This window comes from Clupea harengus, chromosome 1, assembly GCF_900700415.2.
Source record: "Clupea harengus chromosome 1, Ch_v2.0.2, whole genome shotgun sequence".
NCBI lineage: Eukaryota > Metazoa > Chordata > Actinopteri > Clupeiformes > Clupeidae > Clupea > Clupea harengus.
The window spans coordinates 27,637,587-27,651,708 of record NC_045152.1 but is presented as its reverse complement, the minus strand read 5'-3'; the positions used below and the strand labels follow the sequence as shown (position 1 = coordinate 27,651,708).

Sequence of the window (14,122 nt, the reverse complement as noted above, 5' to 3'; positions counted from 1 at the left end):
AGCCAACTGAAAATATTTTTGACTGATACATTTTACAATAATAAGCAGCTGGCGAGTAATAATAATTGAAGCCACACCGACCATGCAAAAATGGTGCTGTGGACAGAAAGAGTGGTGATGAGATGGGGGAGATCTTTTTTCTGATGAGGAGGAGGAGGGCGTACAAAAGGAGCTTTATTCCAGAGCACATACCTGTGGGATGAAATCAAAACCTGGGAGACTTGCGCCACATTCCCTGCCAGCTGTCAAATATCTCAATATCTGTTTTACAGAGAGAGGCTGCCTGAGGCCTCAGGCACTGCAGCTTCCTCTCCAGCCAGTGAACTCCAGCTACTCTCTCCCATGGAGGGGATTGGAGGGAGAGCTCATGAGGTCAAGACACAAGAGTCTGGGAAGTCTGGAAGTCAGGTGCATTTCTCATAGGTTGTTCAGGTTTGGGAACATGTTTGTGTTTGTGTGTTGTAGTAAAACATATGCGTTCACGCGACGCGGATGTGTACATGTGCATTTGTATAACAGTATACTAGTTTTGCTGTTGCGGACATATCTCTCAGCACACAAGCTCAATCTCTCAATCACAGTGTCTGAAAGAATATCTCTGTCGTGTGAATCTACAGCAAAGACTGTTGTTTTAGGTCTATAGTTTCCTCTAAATAGCGATAGCTACCTACCTTAAAATACCATTGCTGATAATTGAATCAACTATGATTTGCTGAAAAATGAATAAACAAACCCCTGATTTTATCAGTGGGTCTCCAGTAGTTTTTTGCTCAGGGAGCAAACATACTAAGTAAAATGTGCGTCCGTCTGTACTGTAAGATGATTTAAAAAGCATCTTCTGAAGCACAGTCAATGAGCACAAGTCCGTGCGGACACAACATTTTGGTCGGACCTAAACGTAGTCACGACCGTTAGGAGTATCCCTAAGACTTAACAGACTCCTGCCACCACACTTCAACTGTTGAGAGAAGCAAGGGAGAGCAGAGGGGTGAAGAAAGAGCGCAAGGCTGCAGGAGAGGCTGCAGTTGCTTCGGAGGGCTACGTGGAATTTGACCCCGAGAGCGTGCCCCTGCATCCAGGGGCGACCGCAGCGCTGCAGAGCCTGCCTCAGGGGTTGGGCTTCAAACAAAGTCAGCCCTCAGAGACCAGCTGCGCCAGCACGGAGAAGAGAAGGCCTACTGTACGGCCTGGCCCAACACACGCCTAATGCAAACACTGCAGCGGCACACTTCCCACTCTCACTTTTTCTTTCTCCCTTCCTCTCCCTGCCCCCTTCTCTCTCTCTCTCCCTCTTTTATTTTCCCGTCTCTCCCCCATTCTTCCTCTCCCTTTTCCACCTCTAATGGCCAACACAAAAGCCAGCTGCCCTTAATCCCTGCAGGAGCCATCATCTGGATTTTATTTTGTGGAAGTGCGGGATAGGGAAGTGTGTATCTGTGTGTGTGTGTGTGTGTGTGTGTGTGTGTGAGAGAGTGTGTGTGTTATTAGTGAAGGGCAATCCACTTGATTAAAGGGGTTTGGACCAATTACACCGGATGGTTGTTCCATGAACGATTCAACCTCAGAAAGGAAAACACAACCAGGCAGTAAAAAAAAACAGATCCAGCCCTGTCCATTTTTCACTGACTCCCTCTCAAAAACACACACCACCCTTGTTCACACACAGACACACACACACACGCTCAAATACACACATTCACACACAAACAGACACCAACAATGATCTACTCCACCTCACACACACGCTACATTGCCTGCTCAATCACAAACCACCTTCAGTGGCAGGCGTATTCACACTTCCACTCTGTTACATTTCAGAGGGAAATGTTGAACTTTCTTTTAAACAATGGAAAAGTTATACTTTTACACAATACATAATATAACAAACTGTTAAAATACAACACTGTTGAAAATTAAGTCAGTGGTTGTCTATGAGATGTTAACAGCTCCACCAAATAGTGATTTTTTCCCCCCTCTAAACTTCTCAAATGGTGTCATTTGAATAAATATCCAAATTATCCAATATCTCACCGAAAGAAAAAGTCAAAAACTGAAAACAGAATCAGAACCTTTTTTTTTCACTCCCATTAATCATCTCACGACCCCTCTGACTGATCTGGTGTCCCTGTATATACAGTAGTTCAAACCAGCTCCACCCCCAGAAGCTACATAACATAACAGTAACATGCTGCTTACACACTGATGCTTCAGTATTAATAATCGAATGATGTCATATATAATAAAACATCAGTCAGAGGGACCAAACCAGTACCTTTACTTTAATACTTAAACATTTTGCTCCTAATACTTATTAAGTCGGATTTTCCATGCAGGACTTTTACTTGTAATGGACTATTTTTACATTGCTGCATTGGTTCATTTATGTAAATAAAGGATCTGAATACTTCTGCCACCACTGACTAAAATAATATACATTTCTTAGAGACCAGAGATCTCATACACCAGTAAAACTGCATCCAACGTGGGGGTTTTCCCAAAAATGTTCCTCGACCTCCATGTTTACAGTTGCCATTCTCAGTCTTGCTTCGTGTAGTAACTCATGTAGTAACTGTTCATGCGAGCTCGAGAGACACGCATGGGAGACTCGCTGACTGGACAATGGGCCTCCAGTAAGCTGAGAGAAGGACCATATATACAGCCAAGTACTCGCAAGATAGACATCAGCAGAGGAGGCTGAGGAAGCGCACCCTAAAAACACTTTATCTCTGTGGGCCCATTAGTAAGCACAGTTACGGCACTCACCGAAATGCCTGAGAGCTCTTATGCCCCTCACTTTTTTTAGTAGGGGACCTTGCTTATGGCATTTCTTTCTGATCCGATAAGAGTAGGTCAGGAACATCACCTTTGGTTTCCAGACTACAAACATTCTTGCTCGATTTGAGTGTATGTGTGTGTGGTGTAAGACTGGCAGTGTGGAAATGGACATTTACATTTAAATGACTTCAACACAGAACGTTTCACACGCTGAGAGTACACACACACCTTGCAAATCTAAAAAGTCAGTTGAAAGTATGTAACGTGGTTCCTCTTGGCCTGTGGCAGGCACATTGCTATTGAGGTGATGGTGTGTGTGTGTGTGTGTGTGTGTGTGAATGTGGGTAAGTGTGTGTGTCTGTGTGTGTATGAATAGTGTGTGTCTGTGTGTGGAGTATAAGTGTGTGTGTTTGTGTATAAGTGAGTATATGTGTGTTCGTGACACTGGCCAGAGGATGCCAGACAGCCTGTCACCAGATGAGTGAAGAGAGGCAGCTCTTTGCCACATTCTTCACAGGCAAGCTGACACAAACACTTGCACCCACACACAATCTCTCTCTCTCTCTCACACACACACACACACACACACACACACACACACACACACACACACCCATCCACACCCACACACACACATATACAGACACCAACTTGATCATTTGCTCTTTACTTGTTACCAACTTTAAAACTTAGGTGTGATTCTGTGATGAGGAATGTGGATGTTTACTCAATGTGTGTGATTGTGAGTGAGTGTGTATGTGTGTGTATGTGTGTGTAGTATATAGTAGTATAGTATAGTAGTATGTGCACACACACTCAAACACACACTCAAACCCACACACAAACACAGAGCAGAGCCACCTGCACAACTTGCTGTTTGTGTGTGTAGTCATTGCTGCTGACAACAGGAGTGAGGTTAAGCTACACAGATGTATGTGAGTGTGTACGCGTGTGTTAGTGGGTGTGAATGCATCAGAACAATGATATGCCTGGAATGTAGAGTGTCTTGTTAAGGGGCCTTCACACTGGAGAGTACAACGGATCTGAACATGCATAAATCTCTCTCTCTCTCTCACACACACACACACACACACGCGCGCGCGCGCCCACACCTTCAACTGTCAAAACACAGGGATATTGCTCATTCTCCTGCCAGCACATATGAGCAAATGACTGAAGTATGACCTCACACAGACAGGTCAGAGACATGCGTGCACCAAGACTCACTGCGCCAAACAAACACACACGCTCACACAGAAAACGGTTGTTGTTTGTGGACTTACCCTGTGGAGGTGCCCAAGGACACAGAACTCAGAGAGGAACTCAGCTTTCTGCTGTCCCACAGTCTCACCTCCTGCTGCCGGACCTACACACACACACACACACACACACACAATGCAGAAATGATATTCAAACATATATATATATACATATACTATATTCTCAACACAAGACACACACTGGGGGTTGCACAGACTACTCAGGTATTCCAGTGATTGAGCAGCTACATCCTTTTCTAAATATTGTTCATTGTTAGTATTAACTACATTTCCCATACTGCTGTGTTTGGAGTCAGGGATGAAGCAGATTGTGGAGAGAGTTGAGAGCAGAGAAGAAGAGTTGATGAGCGTAAGAGTGCTTTGGATGGCACTAGAGAAGTAAAGCGTCTCAGTTCCAAATTCGTCTGTCTTTGTGACATTATCGTCGTACACCTCGTACTAATCCCTCTCAAGGACCTCAAGTTTTACACTAGCTCTCGCACACACACACAAGGTTTTTTAGTTAGAGCCTAAACAAGACGAAGGATGGTGACAGCAAAATGCTGCAATTGTGAGATGTGGACGAATTTGTCAAGGATGTCTCAACCATCAAGTTGATAGTATTAATTTTACACCATGTATTTGGAGACCCAGTCTTAGATATGATCAGATCAGGAAACAGGTTTAATCTTGTACAATAGTGGCCAACCAAGGGAGACAGAGCTTCACCTAAATTATCCATTGAAAGATTGCAGTTAAAAACCCTCTGAGAACACACAATGTAAGCACCCTATTCATGAGGCCTCAGAGACACAAGTCTATGAGCCATTTGCTGACACTTTCACACCCTCCCTCAGGACAATCTCTTTCTCTAACCAGAAATGCTTACATTCTAACCTATGTCCAAATAAAAGCACAATTACAACTAGATATAAGATGCATTGAATTATTGACTAAGGTATATCATTATTAAATCATTATTAAATCTGAACCTTACATTCTGATTCCTTCAAAGTCAATAGACTAGGCTACTACACTAACATGGCTAAACAAATGAATGTTGTTCAATAATAGATACAATCAAATATGACTAATTTCAAGTCAAGTTGCTTTGTATAAAAGCGTTTTCTAAATACCGGACCTTAACATCTACTAATGATGACCAGGTTTCATCAAATTTACAAAAACAGCTGCTGTATGTAAACAAAACAAAAAACACTTTGCTGACTGAATTTCTATCTTGGTAGCTTCTGTAGAATGTTGGTAACTACCGTTAATATAACACCAGTATCATAATTCACCATTACACCGAGAGTTATTTTCATACATCATTCATTTTATGCTTTGTTCTACGTGCTAAGACCATTATAGTTGGAGTCTTTTAATTGATACCAGATACCTCCCAATACCCCCCAGAGTACTTGAGTTTTTCAGGAAACGATTACTCAATATCTAAAATGATGTACTCATGCAACCCCCAACACACAGACATACACACACATACCCTACAGAATCTCCACAAGCGCATAACAACAACAACATTTCTGACCTTCAGGTCAGGTGCTCAGAGGACTTACCTGGTTGAACCCTGTGCTCAGGAAGCAGTCATCTCTAACCCACAGGACGCGGGAGTCCCTGTTATTCTGCAGGCCTGAAACACTCTGTTGAAGACACAAACACAACACAACACACAAGCATCAATTTCACCACGCTCTTTCCATTTCCATTTAAAACCTCACATGGAAGATTTTGCAAAAAGAATGAAATATGGTTACAGCACTCCACTGCAGCTACAAAAGGGTGACCGATACACACGAACACCCCCCCCCCCCCCCCACACACACACACACACACACACACACACACACACACACACACACACACACACACACACACACACACACACCCACCCACCCACCAAACAATGTGTCTAGCAGCCGTCTAGCAGTCTACCTTCTGTGACAGACATGATGTGGAGATAAAACAAACTGATGACAGGATGTTACTCTCTTTCCGTCTCTCTCAATCTTATACATGTACCTGCACGCTCAGAGACAGTCTGGACTGATCTGAGCTGACAGATGGATAGACAACAAGTCACCCACACCGAAGGACAGAGGAGCCTCCATCCTCTCAAAGCACCTTTCTTTAATGCAGTACTATTAAAGGTACTCACTCACTCACTCACTCACACACACAGACACACACACACACACACACATGCACAATGAGAAAAAGAGAGAGAGAAAGAGAGACAGAGAGAACCACTAACACTCACCAGCACATATTAAGGCGTTAGACTTAAGTAAGTATGGGACAGGTGTGCAATCATCATGTCTGCCAGCATATAGACTTTTAAGTAAGTAGGCCATCTTAGGTAGAACAATCATACATTTGTAGTGCTACTACAATGATAATTAAATGTTTATGATATTGATTTTTGACAGTGCCACTTTCCTGCCTGGTCTATAGAAGAGCTCCACTGTTCCAGAAGAAAGGCTGGGTAAACTGCCAGATCCCCTCAGCACTTAGGGGAATCTGCTAACTAAATTGCATTTTGAATCAACTACAGTGGCGGTTTTCTTCACTTTGGTGTTGTCAAAACAGCTGGATAAATGTAGGATGTTACCAATAAATGTTTCCAGACCATTGTTCTAGCACATTTGTTAAACGGAACGACTAAACTGCCCACAGACAAACAATTACACACATTCTTATCCGGCAGGTGAAGCCAGAGGTGGACTGGCCATCTGGCATCCCAGACACGTTCCCGGTGGGCCGGTGCATCTGTTGGGCCAACACATGGGCAGACTTAAAGGAACGATATGTCAAATATTTACTGCACTAAATCTGATGACCATGATATGTGAAGACTGATGTTGGTATTGATATTCATAACAATTATAACCCTCAAAATACAATTGATCTCACTCCCAGACCATGACTCAGTTTCCTGCCCAAAGGAAAAGCCAAAAAGAGATCCTCAATAGTAGAGGATGTAAAAATATATAAAGTTGTAGTTTCAGAAGTAGTCAGGACAGTTTTAAAATTGTGTTTCCAATAGTTAAAGTTTTTCCGTTTTTCCTCTTTATACCTAAAGTAATAGCCTAGGCCGCATACTCTATTTCTTAACAGCCTAAATAATTTGCTAGTTTTGTAGTTGAAGGGATGTTGTTAGTTAGTAAGTAGCTGTCATTCAATTACATGCTGGACAGCCTTGACAAAATGTCTAAACCAACTGACCAAATTATGTACCTGAAGGTTTTACTGAAGTCCAGTTGCTTTATAGTAGGGTCAGAAACCTCAGTTCCGTGACCATCCTCTGGCTAAGATGTTTTGACGACTGATTTGACTTCTATAAACCTTTTATAAAAAATGTAGCCCCCATGTCCCTCGCAAAAATGTCGGCATTTTTTGCTAGAGGGCCGAATCAAAAATGGCAACAGGGCCTATCTTGTAAAAGTAACTTTTTTACCAGAGCACCTAGAATAATGTATGAATACACTTTTTGTGGTAAATTGACCATAAGGATTGTGATTCTGACATCATTTTGACATTAAGACATCATCTTGACCCCGAAATCCAAGATGGCCACCATCTGTTAGAGCGAAAACGTAATTTTTGATACACAAATTAACTTTTTAACCTGAGCACCTAGAATAATGTATGAAGACACTTTTTGTAGTAAATTGACCATAAGGATTGTGATTCTGACATAATTTTGACATTTAGACATCATCTTGACCCCGAAATCCTGAGGCAGACACTATCCTCTTCTCCACTTACGCAGTGCTGTGAGAGTCAGGCTATAGTGGACCAGTTGTCATTGATTCTGCTGATACTGATGCCTATGTCGCAGGCAAGGGTAAGAAGTCAGTGTATGACCAGGTGGCGAACAACAGCTCTCAGAGTGCGGAGATAGCCTTGACCTTGAGGAGGAGGTGTTACAGGACCTATTCAAGTTCACAAGACATGTCATCTATGGTGACCACAAGAGTAGCACCATGGCTGAGGCCCGTGCAGTGAAGTGGAAGAGCATGAAAAATAAATCATTCATCCGTCTACCCCCAGATGAAGATGGCTTACGCCAACACTGCCTCCGTGCCAACTACTTTGCATATCTAGTACGCCATCCCTCCCTGAAGCACCACCCCTTGCCAATCGGACTTGATTTGGACTAATCTTATATATCAATGTCCTTATTATTCACCAGTTACATTTTTTAAATAATGTGTAGCATATCACAACATGAAAGCATCCTGTAATTTACAATGTTATGTCTTTTTTAATTACCAAAAGGTAAAATGATTGGGGTAAAATGATTTCTTATTGGCATGTTTCAAGTGTTTTTCGTTCCTTTCTTAAGTTACAGTTATTGAATAAAACTTATTTCTGATATTCTTTGTTTTTGTCCTTCCATAATAAGTAATGTATAAATGCCATACATCACCCATCTCCTGGAGACCCGGGGGCTGATTTGTGTATAAAACTTTACATTTTTGGTCTTGGCCATCTTGGATTTTGGGGTCAACATGATGTCAGAATCACAATCTTTATGGTCAATTTACCACAAAAAGTGTCTTTATACATTATTCTAGGTGCTCAGGTTAAAAAGTTTATTTGTGTATCAAAAATTACGTTTTCGCTCTAACAGGTGGTGGCCATCTTGGATTTCGGGGTCAAGATGATGTCTTAATGTCAAAATGATGTCAGAATCACAATCCTAATGGTCAATTTACCACAAACAGTGTATTCATACATTATTCTAGGTGCTCTGGTAAAAAAGTTACTTTTACAAGATAGGCCCTGCTGCCCTTTTTGATTCGGCCCTCTAGCAAAAAATGCCGACATTTTTGCGAGGGACATGGGGGCTACATTTTTTATAAAAGGTTTATAGAAGTCAAATCAGTCGTCAAAACATCTTAGCCAGAGGATGGTCACGGAACTGAGGTTTCTGACCCTACTATTAGTTTGCATAATCCAAACATGATCAACTCTTTTACTATTTGGTCAAGCAAGCAAGTTGTGGCAACTACCTGAGGTTTCAAAGTTCAGATTTGGACATGGGCTTATATACGTAAAAATACCCTGCATGGTCATAATTAATCACCAGCACCCCAATGACATTAAATAAGGATTGAGGTTTAGGTTTACAGAACCTTTAAATATGCTGTTGTGTTGATAAACCTTGAGTAGGAGTGATTGTAAAGACTGATACAAATAGAAAAGGTGTGTACAGGTGTTGAGGAGGTCCCCACTCTTGCCCACGATTACCAAAATGACCAAATCCATCTCTGGTCCGACAGAATCAGAGCATCCCATGGGTTGTTTCTTAACTAACACTGGCTGGCCCAGTCATATCCTCAACCATTAGACATCTTTGGCTCAGTGTCTAAAAACATAGGGTGCCAAAATGGATAAGCAAAGTGCAGTCCATTCAAAAAAATGTCCCCATAAAACATCCACTGTGCATCCGTCACCGCCTCAGTCACTTACACTGGCCAGCTGAACTGTACCCGTGTGCTGTGTGCGCACAGAGGAGGAGGCTGCAGCTCAGTGACCTCCAGCTCAGCTCCACACCATCTCAACACAAAGGAATCTTATCTGCCCACTCCCAAGGGGAAACATGCCTGGGACTCATCCACTCGCACGCACCCAGTCTCTCTCTCTCTCTCTCTCTCTTCTCTTCTCTTCTCTCCTCTCTCTCTCACACACGTGAACACATAGATTTTGACATAGACACAAATACATGAGTGCACATATCTAACTCACAGATAACATCCTTTGCAAAAACAGATCAAAAAAGAATGTTCTGTATGTATGAGGCACGATGATGTAAGTTTTCTTTTATGACATCAGATCACATCAGCATGACAGTCATCCAAACACACGCCTAAGGAGCGTCCACATTAAAAGTGTTAAGTGACTTGTGTGTACTTGTGCTTGTGCTTGTGTTTGTGTGTATGTGTGGAGGGGGGGGGGGGGGGGGGGGGGTCTGTGGGTATATGTGTTTGAGAGGTCGGTTGGAGAGCTTCAGGCTTACGAGGATATGGACTAAGGACCTGAAGAAAACCCTAATGGAATAAATGAAGAGATGTAATAGCTGATAGAGTTGATGAAATTTCAGGTCCTGTTCCCAGGTCCAGGTCCAGGTCATGTTGAGATACCATCTATCCAGTGTAACACGATGCTCCTTGTGAAAGACTACAACTGACCAGTGGCTCTCTGCTATATTACTATGGAAGAGTAGGGGCGGTCACTGAAGAAAGGTGCTGAGAGATTTCTCCCATCCCTCAACTCCTGTATCCATGACTACTACACTTGGCAAACACTCCTCTCTCTCCAGGGCGTAGGGAGAACACTTGTTTATCTTAACTATCTTAACTTAACTAGCTAGACTTAATTGCAAGATGGAAAATATACACTGACTTTGATTGGACACAAAAACACACAGAAACATTAGAATATCTATAATTTAGCAATATAGCAATGAGAATCTTAAATGAACAGTTCCTGACGTAGTTGAGGCACTGCATATAAAATTGTCCCACAATGCCCCTCCCCTGTGGGAGAAGCTGATTGAAGGCATTCAGATAGTCATCAAAGTGATACAAAATGATAATCTTTGTCAATTTCTTTCTTTGTTACACTGGTCCAAACTACTCAGCATCTGCTTTTCACTTTCTCACTGATCCATACAATAGTGGCTGTCCTGACTGGCAAAATGCTGGCCTTTGATGATGAGGTTTGCGTTTATGCATTTGTGCGTGTGTGTGTGTGTGTGTGTGTGTGTGTGTGTGTGTGTGTGTGTGTGTGTGTGTGTGTGTGTGTGTGTGTACGCCCCTCCATTACACACCATTACACAGTAGGTTCCATGGCCCAAATAAACACATTCTAACTCAACATGTGTGTGACACCTATTCATGCTGACACGCAGTACAACCTTCACAGTTTGTCATGGTGTGTGTGTGTGTGTGTGTGTGTCTGTGTGTGCATTCCTTTCAGTGCATCACAGGGAGCAAGTCTTAGAGAATGTGTGTGTATGCATACATCATTCCTTCTCTTGCACACACTATGCATACACACTTCCACAGCTACATGGACACTCAAGATCCAGGATAAGTACACAAGCACAAGATAAACTGTTTAGGTAGAATACAAAAATGAAAAAAAGACAAAGCAAGCATGCAAGAATGCAAGAAAGAAAGAAAGAATGCAAAAAAGAAAGAGAGAAAAATCCCAAATGCAAACAGGCAAAGTCAGGGGTTTCAGACTGGGACCAGAGGATATTACATTTGTGAAAATGTATTTTGCAAAATAAAAATAAAAGCACTATTTCTTGTTTCCAATAGTTCTACAGTGTGCACACGTGTGTGTGTGTGTGTGTGTGTGTGTGTGTGTGTGTGTGCACATCTGTGTCACTGCACAAGAGAATGTTGATTCACCGACCAGCCTGAATATCAGGTGTCTGTATGCACATATGGGAACCATCTCCCTCCCTTTTTCTCTCTTGCCCCCACCGCCACCCCTCTAAACACACACACACACACACACACACACACACACACACACACACACACACACACACACACACACAGTTCTGCCTTTCACTCATACTCTGGTCTGTGGGTGTGCACAATCTCTGAGCCAGGGCTTAAATATTTAAGACTCTGCAAAAGTTTCTCTCCCTGTCTCTCTCATCTTGTGTTTTCATTCCTGCTCTACCTTTGAAATGGAGAAATTAAACGCTCCTACATTGGACTCCACCGCTGTGTGTATTTAACCTGTGTGTCCTTCCCCTCCTCTTATTGCAAGAGTGTTTGCAACTCTCTGTGTGTGTGTATGTGTGTGTATGTGTGTGTATGTGTGTGTGTGTGTGTGTGTGTGTGTGTGTGTCTGTGTGTGTGCGCGCACGCGTGCATAGGGAGAGACTGTTTAATCACTGGTTACTGTATGGTTTCTGAAGCTAACAGACCCTAAGGCTGTGCTAACGAATCTGATCAGTCTTGATTGGGAAAACCCAGTTTTCTCATAGATTTGAGTATGTGTGTGTGTGTGTGTGTGTGTGTGTGTGTGTGTGTGTGTGTGTGTGTGTGTGTGAGAGTGTGTGTGAGTGTGTGTGAGAGAGTGTGTGTGAGAGTGTGTGTGTGTGTATGTATGTGTATGTATGTGAGAGAGAGTGAGAGTGAGTAAGCAGAGAGAGAGTATTGGATATTTGAGTACCCTCTACTATTACATGCACTATTTTAATCACTGACTTTGCCATTGAAATGAATGGGAGTACGTATAAGATAAATAGAAGGGAAGTCACAAATGTCACGTGACCCACAAATTCACAGGAAACGATTCACAAAAGTGCAAAACCAGAGAGTCACATGTACTCCATCTTTTCGTGGATAAGATTTTATACAACACACAAATAAAAAAATACATGTTTGTGGGATAGTGAAATATTTGGGGATCATGGTACACATTTGTGGGTTACAAATAATGAAGTCCTTAACAAGCTGAACGAACAGTAGTTTACGGAACCTAACCTGGACTACACTACCCACCCACCCCCCAGCGATAACAGCCATACTTGAACAGAGGTAGTCTACTGCAGTGTGTGTATAGGTACAATTATGAACTTCCAGCAAAGGGAGATGGGGAATTTGCTGTTCAGTAAAGTAATGTTAGTCCTTCTTCTGCAGCGCAATAACATTCACATTTTCTTGCCGAAATGCATCTCTAGTACTTTTCTGTCCTCCAATCACTCATTGAGTTCAGTTCTCTCAGACACTCCTTTCAACTACCTTGAAATTCAAGTCCTCTTTCTGTTTCTGACAGTTCCCAATGATGTTTGTTGGAGTAAAAATATAACTATTTCACAAGTTTTTATTTCTACTGAGGGCCAAGTGGAGGACTGTGGACTGTGGGTCCACAGGACTGTGTGTGTGTGTAATGTAACTGTATGTCCTATTGTTAAAGGTGTTCTTTGTATATTTGTGGGTGTTTTGAGTATGTTATGAAGGCTCATGTCATTTTAAATATTACTTTGAGTGATAGTTACCAGATATACCAGCTGCATAGATATGTTCTACTGCATATGATTTTGAGCCACACTGGCCAACTGGTATGATGCCAAGTTTTTGTGTTATCTGACATTTTCTCAGTCTACTCATCTGACATTTTCTCTGTCTGCTGATAAACTGATAGATGGTGGATGTTTTTACATTGTACCTATTGGAAGAACAAGAGATTAGTGTGAGTGTAAGACCAGATGTATTGAATAACTGTCAAAGTGCAGGTGATAGGATAGTGTGTTCTCTTTCGCTCATATTGACATGAGGAAGGACAATAATCAGTAACATGTTGGCCTCAGCTTGCTCTATCAAGGATGTTTCCCAGATAAAATAGTCCACTACAGATTGTTGTTTATCAAGAAAATGCATGCGATATCACTCATTTAGGGCTGTACCTCACATGCCTAGTTGATGGGTTACTGGCTTTAGAAAGGAATTCTTAAGTGACTTTATTTAACAGTGTAACAGTGAATATCTCTTTACAGTCATCAACGATGCCTGACAAAGACTTCAGTGTATCTCAGTTATTTAATATGAATTTTTACAAAAAGATATGTGACTGAAACATGAAAATGAAATGCAAGCCTTCCTTGTTTGATTGGTTGTGAAAGGTCAGACTGGGTCAGTCAGTATTTGCTGGCAATTCAAATACATTAATTAATGGAGATAATTTGCAAACACTGTTAATTACTTAATTACCTTATATGAATCATGTACTTATGTAAGCAGGAACATGGATTTTCTGTGTTTCTGCGTCTGTGTAACTTAGAATATTAGGTGCCACTTAGTCTGCATATGTACAAGAGCATGTTTAGACCAGAAGTGATAGGAAGGGTCGAACTGTGCTTCTTCCGACCTTGCAAAACTTCTATCCTTGCCTCGGACGTTTTCCCTGCTGAACGCTTAACTTCTGTCTATATAAACCTTGTGCGATGTGTTTATCATTGCTTCACTTTCAGCCTTGTGCTGGGAGTGAGCCCGATTGCAATTGTTGTTTGTCTAATAAATATACTTATATGCAGC

The 14,122-nt window shown here is 42.0% G+C and overlaps 1 protein-coding gene across 2 annotated transcripts in view; it reads right to left on the bottom strand.

The window, feature by feature from the left end:
* LOC105910115 (mitochondrial import inner membrane translocase subunit tim16) overlaps positions 1-14,122 on the bottom strand; it is a 91,518-nt gene that overhangs the window by 45,422 nt on the left and 31,974 nt on the right. For both annotated transcript variants that reach the window (XM_012838799.3, XM_031574440.2), the window contains exons 8-9: positions 5,612-5,695; positions 4,059-4,141 (exon numbers count right to left, since the gene is read on the bottom strand). In XM_012838799.3, the coding sequence (XP_012694253.2) occupies positions 4,059-4,141; positions 5,612-5,695 (167 nt within the window). The remainder of the gene's footprint in view (positions 1-4,058; positions 4,142-5,611; positions 5,696-14,122) is intronic.